Source organism: Monodon monoceros, unplaced genomic scaffold (assembly GCF_005190385.1).
Source record: "Monodon monoceros isolate NGI ecotype Baffin Bay Population unplaced genomic scaffold, NGI_Narwhal_1 Super_Scaffold_16, whole genome shotgun sequence".
In the NCBI taxonomy this organism is placed as follows: domain Eukaryota; kingdom Metazoa; phylum Chordata; class Mammalia; order Artiodactyla; family Monodontidae; genus Monodon; species Monodon monoceros.
In genome coordinates this window covers 60,466,595-60,482,145 of record NW_021703772.1, presented here as the reverse complement: position 1 = coordinate 60,482,145, position 15,551 = coordinate 60,466,595, and the positions used below count along the sequence as shown (strand labels likewise).

The 15,551-nt window shown below is 36.4% G+C and overlaps 1 protein-coding gene across 1 annotated transcript in view; it reads left to right on the top strand.

Moving 5' to 3' along the window:
• HAT1 (histone acetyltransferase 1) overlaps positions 1 to 12,420 on the top strand; it is a 49,674-nt gene extending 37,254 nt beyond the window's left edge. The window contains exons 9-11 of the mRNA XM_029225985.1: positions 2,838 to 2,989; positions 5,845 to 5,961; positions 11,990 to 12,420. Of these exons, the coding sequence (XP_029081818.1) occupies positions 2,838 to 2,989; positions 5,845 to 5,961; positions 11,990 to 12,157 (437 nt within the window). The 3' untranslated portion in view covers positions 12,158 to 12,420. The remainder of the gene's footprint in view (positions 1 to 2,837; positions 2,990 to 5,844; positions 5,962 to 11,989) is intronic.
• The last annotated feature ends 3,131 nt before the right edge of the window (positions 12,421 to 15,551 follow it).

Genomic DNA, 15,551 nt, shown 5'->3' with positions numbered 1-15,551 from the left:
TGTTCTCAATTTCTTCTTGTGGACTTGAGGTACCATGTTTCTTTAGCCTAAAGAACTTCCTCAGTATTTCTTGAAAGGCAGGTCTGCTAACAACACATTTCTTCAGTCTGCTTTTCTGGGAATGTCCTTATTTCACTTTCATTTAGAAGGATAATTTTGCTGGATATAGAAATCTTGACTGACAGTATTTTTCTTTCAGTACTTTGAATATATCACCCCACTGATTTGTGGCCTCCATGGTTTCTGATGAGTTGTTTCCTCTTGCGGCTTTCAAGATTTTCTGTTTGTCTCTAGCTTTTGACAGTTTGATTATAATGTATTTAGATGTGGATCTCTGTGTTTTTCCTAGTTGAAGTTTGTTGAGCTTCCTGGATGTATAGATAAATGTTTTTCATCAAATTTAGGAAGTATTTGGCCATTATTTCTTCAACTATTCTTTCTGTCTCTTTCTCTCATCTTTCTTTTTGAGACACAGATTACAGTTATGTTGGTACACTTGAATGGTTTTAATTTAGGTTTATGTCAGTCCACTTTACATTTTATAAAGCTGCAGAGTACAAGTGAGGAGGTTATTGTAGTTGCTGGTGGCATCACATAGGAGAGGAATCAGAATGTCCTTCAGGTTTCTGGGTGGCTTGTATAACTCCATGGTGTGACCAGATTAATATGGAAAAGTCTGAAGAATGAGATAAAGTAACTAATTACATTACAATCTTATGTTTATTTGGTGATTTTCTTTGTAGATCTGCATTTGTTATTTTGTTTACTGTTGATTTTATTATCTGTACATTCCTGATAGATCATAATTTCATAACAAACTGATGCCATGACAGAATTTCACTTTACCACCTTAAAGCCACGGTCATATAATGTTTACCTAATAATTACATGTATATGAAGTGCTGCATAGAAGCATAAAGATGGTATTTAAGTACATATGGATTGAATGAATAAATGACTCAATCATAAAACATCACCCTTAGCTCAGACTCTTTTATAAACAGCTTTATTGAGATATAGTTAACATGTCATTCAATCCACTTATTTAAAGTGTACAATTTTTTTAAATTTAATTAATTAATTAATTAATTTGGCTGCATTGGGTCTTCGTTGCTCGGTGCGGGGTTTCTCTAGTTGTGGCAAGCGTGGGCTGCTGTTTGTTGTGGTGCACGGGCTTTTCATTGCGGTGGCTTCTCTTGTTGCAGAGCACAGGCTCTAGGCATGCGGGCTTCAATAGTTGTGGCTCGCAGGCTCAGTAGTAGTGGCTCATGGGCTCTAGAGTGCAGGCTCAGTAATTGTGGCGCACTGGCTTAGTTGCTCCGTGGCATGTGGGATCTCCCCAGACCAGGACTCGAACCCGTGTCCCCTGCACTGGCAGGCGGATTCTTAACCACTGTGCCACCAGGGAAGTCCCAAAAGTTATAAATTTTGATATAGCCCTGTTTATCTACTTTTTCTTTAGTTGCTTGTGCTTTTGGTTTGTTGTCTAAGAAACCATTGCCTAACCCAAAGTCATGAAGATTTACTCCTATGTTTTCCTCTTTGTAGTTTTACCTCTTACACTTAGGTCTATGATCCGTTTTGAGTTAATTTTTGTGTATTGTGTGAGGAAAAGGGATCCAACCAACTTCATTCTTTTTGCTGTGGAGATCCAGTTGTCCAAGTGCCATTTGTTAAAAGACTATTCTTTCTCTCATTGAACTGTCTAGGTACCCTTCTCAAAAATTAATGGGTCATAAGTGTATTGGTTTATTTTAAACTCTCAACTCAGTTCCACTGATCTACATGTCCATCCTATGTCAGTATCACACTGTCTTGATTACTGTAGCTTTGTAGTAAGTTTTGAAATCAGGAAATCTGAGTCCTCTAACTTTTGTTCTTTTTCAAGGTCGTTTTGGCTATTCTGAGTTCCTTGCATCTCCATATCAGTTTTAAGATGAGCTTGTTAATTTCTGCAACAAAAAAAGCCAGCTGGGATTTTGATAGGGATTGCATTGAATAATTTGTAGAGTATTGATATTGTAACAAAACTGTCTTGTGAACTATGAACTAGCTCAGACGTTAACATTCTTTGTTTCAAGTCTTCTACTGATCAGAAAATGAGGGCTCAGAGAAGTGAGGTAATTTGCATAAAGTCCTACATCTGTGAATGACAGAACTGGGACTCAAACACATGTTCTCTGGCTGCAGTATTTTTTCTACCTATCATGTTTTGATATTTTCCTTGTCCACTACTTAGTCTAATGTAGCTAACATAGACAAACATAAAGGAACATCTATGCTATCCAGATGCAATGAAGAAAGAATCAAAATCATATTTTCATTTTATTCTCTAAATAAAAAAGATTTGTTTTGTAAAAGGAAGAATTTTTTTAATTGGGTGAAAGAAGCCTAGCAGACTATAAAGGTTATTAAAGTAAAGGAGTTATAAATTGAGCTTTGGAACCCTTAGGTATCAGAAAATACTTGCTTTTGGAGTTGATTTTGCAAACTTGAATCTCTTGTTTATACAGCTGCTTTAACTGAAAATAAAACTAAGGTACATATATATGATAACAGACCATTCAAAAAGTTTACATTTGAAAAGGAGTAGCTCTAATTTCACAAATAATATATATGTATTTGCAAAGGGATTGCATCTATAATTTTATTTGACAAAGATAATAGTGCTGTTGTTTGATTTATAAGGAATAATCCTTTCACATTGTAACTTTTGTATATATATATAATTCTTTTAAGAATATTTGCCTTTCTAAGCTTAGCATGTATATTGAGGTTGCAAATGATGAAGAAATTATGTTAGGTAAGGGAAATGTTATTCTGCTTTATTTCTTTAGCGGAAGATCCATCCAAAAGCTATGTGAAATTAAGAGACTTTGTGCTTGTGAAGCTTTGTCAAGATTTGCCCTGTTTTTCCCGGGAAAAGTTAATGCAAGGATTCAGTGAAGATATGGCAATAGAGGCTCAACAGAAGTTCAAAATAAATAAGGTACTTTTAGTCTGTAGGAGGAAAACATTCAAACTTTGAAAAAAAATTTTTTTAAGTACATATGTAATTTAAACATTGCAAATACATTAAGAATACAGGCCCTGAAGCCAAATTGCCTGGGGTCAAATTTGGCTTCACCACTTGCTCTTAGGGCAATTTAGTTTACCTCCTTGTGCTTCAATTTTCTCATTAATAGAATGGAAAGATAATTGATTTCATGGCTATATTAAGTGTAACAAGGAGAACAAAGATGGATAGTAGGATCTTATTTTTGCTTTTTAAGAAAATGTTTATCTAAACTGGTAAAGTAGTTAATGCCCCTGGAGACTGTATTGGTGGGGAGGAGGGTTGGAATAAAACACTTAACTTTCAGTTTTTATACTTCTATGTATGTTTGTTTGAATTTTAAAGTAGTAAATATCTTAAGTACAGAAAAAATAATATGGGAGTTCAGAGGAATTTGTTATATTTATGTAAGCAAGAAATCAGAGTATTTCATAGAAGGGATGCATTTGATCTAAGCCTTGAAGAATGGGTAGGTTTTGGATTATAAACGTATGAGGGATGAAGAGTATTCCAGTAATAAGGAGTAGCAATTAGTGGTGGTGGTGGTATGAATTGGGAGATTGGGATTGACATATATACACTAACATGTACAAAATAGATAACTAATAAGAACCTGCTGTGTAAAAAAATAAATAAAAAAAATTAAAAAAAAAAAAAGGACTAGCACTTGATACTATTGACTTCCCCTCCCTTGGCTTCTAAGGTACTACAGTTCCTGGTTTTCCAGTTAACCACTGTGCTCATCTTTTTTTGAGATACTGTCTACTAGCTTCTACTCTTCCGTATGCTCTCTAAATATAATTCTTCCCCAGAGTTTTTTATCCAATCCTCATTTCTTCTCATTCTACTTAATTCTACCTGGAAGAGCTCATCTAAATCTTCAATCCAAATTTTCCTCCTGAGCTCCAAAACTGTATACCAAAAGTTTACTAGTCACTGACCTTCAACAAGCAACTTAATTTAAATTGAAACTTTCCATCTTCTCCTGCATAAAAACACTTTAATGGCTTCCGGGCTTTAAGATAAAATGTGATTTTAGAAATAATTTATATTTCCAGACTGTATTAAACCTTTATTAATGAGACTTTATTTAATAGCTCAGCCTTTAAAAGAAAGAGAATATGAGCACATTATTGGGATTAAAACTCCTTAGTATGGCACACAGATCCCATCATAATTTGGCCCCTGCCTACCTTGCTAGCCTCAGCTTCCTACCACTTTCCCACACGCTCTGGCTTTGCTGAACTTCTTGTCATTTCCCAACTATGCTACAACTTTCCTCCTTTTATGTCCCTGTATATAAGCTGCTCCCTTTGCCCTTATACTTCCCTTCTTCTGTTCCTCCATCTTTGCTTGGCCAGATAGTACTCATTTTTCAGGCTCAGCTCAAGTGTTTCTTCCAGAAAGTTCAATGTTATCTTCTCAACCTCTATATACCTGACCTCTTCCCCACTCCCAATAAATAGGTAAGTGAAATGACAGAAATAGGAGAACTGTAGACCTACTCCTTTGGCTTCAGTGTTACCCAAACTTCCTGATTCTTCTCATATTTCTTTGACTGTTTTTCTCTGTTTTTTGTCTGCTCCTTAACTGTCACTATACTACAGGGTTCTGACCTCTCCCCTGTCTTCACTGTGTATGTTTTCCTTGGGTGATCTTAACCATTAACTAGTCTTATGGTTTAAACTCTTGCCCTGTATACTGATATTGCTTAAATCCTTACCCTTAGACTAGAATTTTCTTCAGATTTATATGTTCTGCTGCCTCCTAAATCTCTCCTACTCTGAAAACTGTTATTCCATACCCTCCTCCACAGCCAGTCTTAACTCTTCTATATTTCTAGAATCCTTGGTCCCTTAGTATTCTTATTTGTGCTATCTCAGTTCATGCCCTTGTCTTTTTTTTTTTCTGGCTGTATTGGGTCTTCATTGCTGCACGTGGGCTTTTCTCTAGTTGACGGGCTTCTCATTGCGGTGGCTTCTCTTGTTGCGGAGCACGGGCTCTAGGTACGCGGGCTTCAGTAGTTGTGGCTCGCGGGTTCTAGAGCGCAGGCTCAGTAGTTGGGGCGCACGGGCTTAGTTGCTCCGCGGCGTGTGGGATCTTCCCGGACCAGGGCTCGAACCCGTGTCCCCTGCATTGGCAGGCGGATTCTCAACCACTGCGCCACCTCATCATTTTTCGCCTGATTTAATAACTGAGCTTCCTATTTGGTCTCCCTCCCCTTCTTTTGCTACCATTTTTATGTAGCTGAGAAAATGCTTTATTTAAAACTCAAACCTGTTACCAACTAGATAAAACCCAGCTCTTTAACCCAGTATGTAAGGCTTAGTGCTCTTGCTCCACCCTCACTCTGCTGCTACTCCTCGCGTTTTTTTTGTTTGTGCTCGAGCAGTGTCAAACTGCTTCTGCATGTGTGTGCATGCGACATGCACACACATAGTGCCCTCGCCTCTTTCAAGTATAGCATGCTCCCGTTCCTTTAAGATTCACTCAGGTTTTATTCCCCCAGGAATCCTCTTCTAACATTTCCCCCATTCCCAGGCTGTGCTACCATAATATCCTATGCATATTTCTATCATTAAATTAACCATACCTTAGTCATTTGTGTTACCCACTAGACTGCTAGCTCCTTGAGGACAGAGATTATATATCTTTTATTGCTTTTTGTCTGGCACCTAGCACAATTTCTGGCCTATGACAAATATTCAATATATGCTGTGTTCTTTTGGGAAAGTGTTACTGTTTTGTAATTTGAAATGTTCATATTTTTCTTTTGTTTGGTTTATTAGCAACATGCCAGACGGGTTTATGAAATTCTTCGACTACTGGTAACTGACATGAGTGATGCTGAACAATACAGAAGCTATAGACTGGATATTAAAAGAAGACTAATTAGCCCATATAAGGTAGGACTTTCAAGAGTCTTAAACATTATATTCTTGTCACTGTTTAAAATAAAGAAGAAAATCTAGCAGATGCCAATGTATGGGAGAGTCCAAATTGTTTTGCTAAATTAACTTTTACAAAAGTGAAAATATTCTTCCAGTTAGTTATAAGAATTCTCCCTGTCATAATTTTCCAATGTAAGCTATAAATCTGTTTCCATTCACTTAAAAATTAATCCCAAGGATAGTCTACTCATGATTATTTTTTTCTTTCATTTGTATGCATCTTTTTAAAAACTGAATGCCCAGAATCTTCCCTAACAAAGTTATCTTGTTAGTTTTTTCTAATTGTCTTCCCATTTGTCATATATATTCTGTTTACCTTTGCTCCTTTCTTCCTAAATATGGCCTTGATTGCCATTTGTAACCTCTATATTTGACCATAGCTGAAATTGCAACTTAGTGTTGTTTACCTCTTTTTTTGTTACTGTTGTTATTCTTGCTCCATTCCCCCCGCTTTTTTTCATCTCCTTTATTTTCCTCTAGCTCAAAAATCTCCCCTCCTAGATCAGGTCTGGCCTCATCATCATTTGGCCGTTATTAAGGTAGATATTGTCCACGCCAGCTTGTGTGGAGGAGGATTTGCTGTGATTCTTGTAGCTGGGCAGTAATCTGATTGGAGAGAATATTCATTTATTTATTCAACAACTAATTATTGAGCACCTGACATGTGGTTGCTGCATTTGAATACACTATACCTAGAGGCTTATACAGCACAGTAGCTGGGAACATAAATGACAAATTCGAATCTGTCTTAAGATTGAAGGAGAAAGTCAATTAATAATGAGTACTTAATGTATCAAGTACACATAGTTCTGATTTTTCTTTTTTTAAAATATTTATTTATTTTATTTGGCTGTGCTGGGTCTTAGTTGCGGCATGTGGGATCTAGTTCCCTGACCAGGGATTGAACCCAGGCCCCCTGCATTGGGAGGGCAGAGTCTTAGCCATGGGACCACCAGGGAAGTCCCTGATTTTTCTAAATTAATCCAAGTTTTATTTATCATAGATTCTGCTTTATAGAGCCAGTCTTTTGAATGTTGATGGTATATAGGTCGTACTACTCGTTGAATCCCAGCTCTTTTCCTTTATCACATCTTGTTTGCAGTGCAACCGTATTTCCTAATTTGTTACTGTAATTCTAAACATATCACATTCTGAATATAAAAATAATTATTTGCCTATGACTATAAATCCTGTATCTCGAATTCATATATATTTTTTTCTTCATAGTGCCATTTTATTGAGCAATTTAATGGATTGATTTTCTATCTTATGAACTACCATCTGCATATAACAGGTTGTAATAAATTATAACGGTCTCTGTTCCCAAAAATTGTCCGAAGTAACATTTTATTCTATATCAATCCTTATGTTTATCAATTCAGAAACATCAGAAAATTGGTAGAAATGGTACTTTCCAAAGATTTTGATCTTTAATATTAATTTGTTAGCTAGAAAATTTTTTATGATGAAATTAGGCATTAGAACAATATAATTAGGTGTTATCATGACAACACTTAAGAGTATTAAAACTGTTTTAGTAAAGTAAAATAATTTATTGAATTATGCATCTCAGATACTTGTGATATTTTATATAGGCAGATGTAGCAAATGAGAGAGAATGAATTATAAGTATATATAGTAGTCATGAAGTTAAGCCAAACAATGGGAATTTCTGTAGTTCATAAAAGCAAGTATTGTCTACTCTTAAAGAATGATGATTTTTTTTATATTAAGTATTCTCACCTGTCTAGCAAGTTCACCTTATCTAAAAGACAACCAAAGACTGGTTATTAAACTCTGTAAATTCTTAACAGCCAAAATGGGTATCACCATCCTTGCACTAAAGCTCATACACAAATTATAAATTCTTCAGATACTTGCTCAAACCCTAGTTATAGTATGCACATTTTAATGAGTTTAGTTATCCAGTATTCTTTCTCATTGAGAAAACCAAGAAATCTTGAGGGTCCTCTCCCCTACTTTGGGTTGATAGCCACAATGTGGTTGAAAACTTACCACAAACTTAGTAGAAGCCTAGAAATAGTTGAATGCCCTATAGGCATGGGAGGAGTTATAAGATTTCTTTGTTGAATGTACGCAAGTGATTTTCTCCAATTTGTCATTCCAAGTTGATACTCATATACTTTGTTGTGCTATCACAGCATTCTCAAATGCAAAATTATATTTAAGAATAAAGTAAAATTGCTTAATATTGAGTGTGGCTTCAAATTTTTTTAGGTCTTAAAATGTATGCCAAATGGGGAAAGTTTGGAGTTTAGAATTTCCATTTTTACTTCAACACATTTTATGAAAAGAGATTATAATTTAGATTGTCATAAGTTATTACTGAGGTATGAAATTATTTACTGATAGCAAAGTCCACCAATTCTGTGCTGCCTTTATTTGAGGGCTCAAATTTCTGTATCAGCTTAATCACACTGTCCCACTAAGAAATTTTTTGGGTAGCTATTAGAAGTAGTTGTACCTTACTTTAAAAGTTCTGTAAACACTGATAATTCATTTGTATCAGTGCCAAGAAGGGATAAAAATAACCTATATTAACTAGAATCATTTTTTAAAAGCACAAAAAGAAACTCTGTTAGTACAGAAGTAATTTTCAGGTGTTCAAAAAATAAATTTGAACAATTTGGCTAAAAAAAGAAAAGTTGGTACAGCTGCTTGATTTTAGCATTGAAGTTTTTATAGTGTTTCATGGGCTTTTTTTTTTTTTTTTTTTTTTTTGCGGTACGCGGGCTTCTCACTGTTGTGGCCTCTCCGGTTGCGGAGCACAGGCTCCAGACGCGCAGGCTCAGCGGCCATGGCTCACAGGCCCAGCCACTCCGCGGCATGTGGGATCCTCCCGGACCGGGGCACGAACCTGCGTCCCCTGCATTGGCAGGCGGACTCTCAACCACTGAGCCACCAGGGAAGCCCCAAATCAGTTTTTTGTTTTTTGTTTTTTGGGGGTTATTTTGGCTGTGTTGGGTCTTCGTTGCTGCGCGTGGTCTTTCTCTAGTTGCGGCGAGCGGGGGCTACTTGTCATTGTGGTGTGTGGGCTTCTCATTGCAGTGGCTTCTCTTGTCTCTTGTTATGGAGCACGGGCTCTAGGCGCGTGGGCTTCAGTAGTTGCAGCATGTCGGCTCAGTAGTTGTGGTACACAGGCCCTAGAGCGCAGGCTCAGTAGTTGTGGCGCACGGGTTTAGTTGCTCCGCGGCATGTGGGATCCTCTGGGACCAGGGATCAAACCCGCATCTCCTGCATTGTCAGGCGGACTCCTAACCACTGCGCCACCAGAAAAGTCCCAGTTTATTTTCTTAAGGTTTTTTTTTAAACACATTATTTAAAAGATTAATTTGTAATATTTCATACATAAACAAAGCGTTGTGTATATATAGTTTCAGGAATATTAAAGTTATTTTAATATTCCTGAACAGTAAACAAGTTATTTTAAAAATTGAACCACAGTTTACATGCTCACGAGGAGCTTCTATATAATAGTTTCACATTTTTCCATAAAGCTAGTACATGTAGTTTTTATTCCAAGGTACTTAGAACTCTTAAATTTAATTCAGAGATGTACTGCCATGCCCATAAAAATTATAATAGAGATTAATTCTGACATCCATCTGAAAAAAACTGACAATGAAGAAATTGAAGGTGGCAAGGAAGGGGGAGATAAATTGGGGAAGTAAGCATTCTTAGAGATTTAAAAACAAGATAATTTAAAACAGTATGTTACTGGCACATGATTCATTCTATAGGTTATTTGGAACAGAATTGATAGTCAAGAAATATTTAAGAATTAATATGATGGTTCTGTTGTATATAAGAATTTAATATGATTGGAGGCATATTCAAGCAGTATGGTTAGATTATTTCATAAATGTTATAACTGGTTAGCAGTTTAGAAAAATAGCTTTTATTCCTGCCACATACCACAATAATTTTTGGATGCATAACCCTTTAGTTCCTGAGCTGTTTCCTTAACTTAGATGCTCTCATATAGGGCAGTTGTGCCTCTTGGCAGAAAAAATAACTTTTACAGCAGAAACAAAGCATTTATCATCCACATGATTGAAGAGTAAGAAATATACTGTCTTTCCAGGCCTTGGGAGCAATAAATTTGAATTTTCATCACTTCTCTAGAATATTCAAAGTGTGGTTAGAAGATCAGCAGCATTGGGAATTCCCTGGTGATCCAGTGGTTAAGACTCTGCACTTCCACTGCAGGGGGTACCGGTTCGATCCCTGGTTGGGGAACTAAGATCCCCCAAGCCATGCTGGGGGGGAGGGGTCGGGGGGGGGAGATCAGCAACATTAACATCACCTGGGAACTTGTTAGAACTGTAGAATCTCACCCCACCCCAGACCTGCTGAATCAGAATCTGCATTTTGACAAGGTTCCCAGGTGATCTTTGTGCACATTTAAGTTTGAGAAGCACTGTATATGTCTATATTCCAGAATTATTAGGGTTTCCTTTAAGGGGACATTTATTAGTTTTTAGGATGGATTTAAAATATCATTTTTAGGGTTTTGTGGGGTTTTTTTTTAATGTCTTTGGAAGTCAGTTAGATATAGGGACTCAGAATACAGACTTCCAAGCAGATCATTAAGAGCTGAATCCTGGCTTCTCAGCTTACTACCTCCGTAAGTTATTTAACTCCTGCACCTTTTTTTTCTTTATCAATTGAAGAAAATTATAGTGCCTATCTTATAGAGTTGTTAGGATTACATGAGTTAATATATGTGATTCCTGTTCTCTATGTAGAGTTAGCTCTTCGTTATATGCTTTAATAAAAGAGGATTGTTATAATCTAGAACAGTTTATCCAAAATGTATGAAGGTTTCATATATTACAGTGTTTTATATAATGCAGTGTTGCCACCCACCCAGGAATCCTGGAGTCCTTCTTCATTCTTCTTTCCCCACATCACCCAGTGTTTTCTTCCCTAAATCTGTTCTGTTTCTTCCATCTCTGCTGCTACTGACTTGGTCTAGACTTTCATCATCTCTTACTTGAAGCGCTGCAGGAGCTGCTGACCTGGCCCCCCAGTCCTGTCCTCAGCATTACTAACAATATTGTTCTGATACAGTGTCCTGTTTAAAAGTTGTTATCAGCTCCTCAGTGTGGTGCAAACTCCTCAGCATGGTGGTTTCCTTCTCAGTAAAATGGAGAGGGTTTAATAAGATAATGTATGTCTGGACAGTAGAGACTCAGTAAATGCTAGTTAATATTGTTTTTTAAAATGTGACAGGGCTTCCCTGGTGGTGCAGTGGTTGAGGGTCCGCCTGCCGATGCAGGGGACACGGGTTCGTGCCCCGGTCCGGGAAGATCCCACATGCCACGGAGCGGCTGGGCCTGTGAGCCATGGCCGCTGAGCCTGCACGTCCGGAGCCTGTGCTCCGCAACGGGAGAGGCCACAACAGTGAGAGGCCTGCGTACCGCCAAAAAAAAAAAAACAGTGACAGTTTTGGGCTCATCTTTCTGAAACTCTTCCAACAATTTATGTTGAAATTAACATGTGGTTCATAAATACATCTCTGGGTAAGGGAACTCGTAAATGAGCCTAGTGGCAGAAGCCAGTTTGGAATGAAAATTAATGTAATTAATTATTAAATAGTGAGATGAAATAATAGCACTTAATCTCAGTTGTCTTTCTTCAGTTAATATATTTTTTTTTATTAAAGAAGTATTTGAGTGTCTATACTGGCCAGTTCTTTATTATGCTTTGGAGAGGGGGCTGTTAGTCACATATCTATATTTACCATTAATTGACACAAATTACATGTCTTCTGGAACCTTTCTTTTAGAGAGTTTATAATTCACGGTTAACATTATGTTTAGGCTTCCTTAAGAAAAAATGTATGGGACAAATTTGGGCATATTCCTTCTATTATTTTTAACATTGGAGACTTATATTTCTTTATATTAGAATTTTATTAGCTTTCTTAGTCTAACCAATAATTGTGTTTGTTGCTTAGAAAAAACAGAGAGATCTTGCTAAAATGAGAAAATGTCTCAGACCAGAAGAACTGACAAACCAGATGAACCAAATAGAAATAAGCATGCAACATGAACAGCTGGAAGAAAGCTTTCAGGAACTTGTGGAAGATTATCGACGTGTTATTGAACGCCTTGCTCAAGAGTAGAGGTTATACTTCTCTGTACAGGAAGTTTGAAAATTTCTGTACATGTGTTGTGAAAAATCAGATGATTTTAATTTTAAAATCTTGTAACATTTTACTTACATTAAAAGTTATCTTTAGTTAAATATTTTCTTTTGGAGAGATTGTATATTTTAAAATACTGTTTAGAGTCTATGAGCATATATTACATTAAAAAAAGATATAGCTTCTAAAATACCACTGCACTTGCTTCCCTTCTTAAACAGTGTAATAAATGCTTAGTTGTGATATGTGAATGTGTACTGATATGATTCTTAAATACTTATGATAAACTTCTTCAGTCTTGTTAAAAAACGTTAGGTTTTAAGCTTTTACTATAATTCCTCCCACACTTTGCTTCTAAGATTTTACATCTGGCACCTTTAAAACACATTTCTTTAAGGTCTTCCTAGTACTCTTGGTCTTACTATGTGATTTTTCTAAGTAGGAAATGTTCCTAGTGTAGAGTTGTTTTAAATAAACTATTAACCACTTGTTGGGAGTAGGGCAGGTAATAGAAGGGAGACTAAATACAGCCTAAAACCTAAATGTTTGGCATCAAATATTAATTGAAGATAATTTGGAAGCTACCATAAACATTTTATAAATAATAATATAAGATAGAAATCAGTTCGTAAATCCAGTTTACACACCATTGTTGAAATATATCTTGTGTAAAATGAGGTATATATCTGTTGTGATTTGATATAAGGTTACCAAGATGTTGAAGTCCAACAAGGAAAAAAACAAAGTAATGATAAATTGCTTAATATACTCTTTATTTTATTGAAGTAGAGCTAAATAAGTTGCTTGATACAGTCATTAAAAGTTAAAACTTGGGCTTCCCTGGTGGCGCAGTGGTTGAGAATCCACCTGCCGATGCAGGGGACACGGGTTCATGCCCTGGTCCGGGAGGATCCCACATGCCGCGGAGCGGCTGGGCCCGTGAGCCATGGCCGCTGAGCCTGCGCGTCCGGAGCCTGTGCTCCACAACGGGAGAGGCCACAACAGTGAGAGGCCCGCGTACCGCAAAAAGAAAAAAAAAAAAAAGTAAAAACTTCATTTTTCAATGTGTGCCAGTAAGCCACGTATTGTATAACATCAAAAATGAGATGTAAGTTGAACTTTACTTTTAAAATCTGATGTGTTCAATGCTCAAGGCAAAATCCCAACTTGGACAAGCACTGTCTTATCCTTGGATCAGCCTTCCATCAGTACAATCTGTCAAACATAGAAGGACAGTGACTAGTACCCTCTGGACACAAAATAGCTGTGGCCGTCAGCATACCAATGGCACTTAACCATCCCCTTAAAATGAGGGTGTTGCAAACGTTTCAGGCAATCTCATCTCAGAAGCTTACATATAGATTAAATTTGTTGATTTCTGAAAGAGTATATACATGTACATAACTTGTACAGATTGAATGAACCAGTTCAGAGTCCTTCCGAAACTATATGAAAACAGTTTGTTTTCCATCTAAATTAGCAGATTTAAAATTTTTTTATTGAAAAGTCACAATTGATACCTAAAAAAGAGCTCGGAGGAAGAAAATCAGTACAACCTAAATAAATTATCTTTCAACATCCTTTTTTATATAGAAACCAGAAAAAGCCCGTGTGATACCAATTTCTCTACCTTGTTTTTAAACAGTGTTCTATGTTCCATGGTTAAAGATCTCGTTTACCATTAATCTTTCGGACTTGAAAGACTGTACCTTCATTTTGAGTTAGAAGAGTACGTCTGTTAGATCTGCACCTTGTGCGGGCTAATTAAATACCAGGATAGATGTACAGGACCGTGTGTGAAACCTAACACAGCCACCTTCTAGGTCTTAGCAGTCACTTTTCACCCTGTGGTAGTAGCCTTCCTCCGCTTTATCACCCACATACACATTGACTGTATTTACTTTCTGCCTTTACCTTTTTCCCTTCCCCCGTCCACCACTCTTATTTTTTTCCCCTATCTTCTCCAAGTTGCATTTTCTCTACGTGTAATATGTTTCCTTTCTAAGCATCAGTGTTTTTCATCTGTAAAATGAGGTGGTACTAGAATTATCTCAAGGCTCCCTCCCTGTTCTAAGATCTGTGCTTAATCCTTTTTACATCTTTTCTCATCACTCTTAAGCTTTTCTACTCAGATGTCGGTGTAGGTGTAGTATATGTCTAAAAGTATTTTTATAAATCACACAAAATTCAGTTTATACGTTAGTTTATGTGTGAGAGGAAAAAAAAACAAACCCACTATATGTCCCTGACTCCAAATTGCAGGGGCCTCAGCTTGCTGTACCAGAGTCTTGTCTATTCTGAAGATTTATCTGATCTGTTTTCTTGCCTACTAAAGGAAAGCTCACAGCAAAGCCTCCAGTGCCATATCAGAGAATTAGAATCACAGACCTCAGAGGTCAAGTGATTTACTTCCTCAAATTCATTCTTACGTTCTTTTTATTAGAATTGAAAAGCCAGTTCGAGAATATTAAATACTGATTAAATAATAAGGTACCCTTAGTTCTTCCTTCTAAATGAAATTATATATTATCTCTATTTACATTGAACATAGTAGCATTTTGTTTTTAACAAACATTTCTAGTGTTCAAAATGGTTCTTATAGACGTACAATATTTCATGTTGATGTGCCCATATTAAACCATTTGCCTAGGTTTTTTTCTTTTATTATTACAACATTCAAATGAATTAGTGTCTTCGTGTATATATATTTTTGTATCTGTTAAGAATTCCTCAAGATAAATTCCTGGGAAATGCAGTTACCGAGTCAAAAGGTAGGAATATCTCTATGGCTCAGTTATATAAACATGCCGTATTTTCCAGAATGCTTTGTAAATTACTAACATATTAATGTGTATACTGGTTTTAACAGAATTCCCATAGTATGGGATGTTGATTTTGTTGTTGCCTCAATAGGTATAAAATCTCACATTTATATTCCTTTTGCTTAATGGGAAGGCTGAATATTTTTCCATGATTTTGTGAAATTTTTTCCCTGATAGGAATTATCCATTTGATTTTTTTTCTCTTAGAATTATTTATTCAATCTCCCAAACAGAATCTGTCACTCCCTCTCTTTCCTACTTCTTATTGCACTCCTGTAGTGACTTGGAAGCCGTAGACAAAACACTCTTACATTTATTTATTAAGCTCCTTTGAAATACCTTAGCATATCAACAAAATATTTCAAAATGTTATAAGGTATATTTTTAAACAAAGGAATTTCATAAGTTGATTTAGCTTGGACACAATTGCATTTATTAATCCAACCTTTCCATTTGATTTTTTAAATTTGTCTTTTAGGATCTACACTCTCATTTTATAGATGGACAATAGATCCAGAGGTTCACTTGCTTAAGGTCACACTGTGAATTAG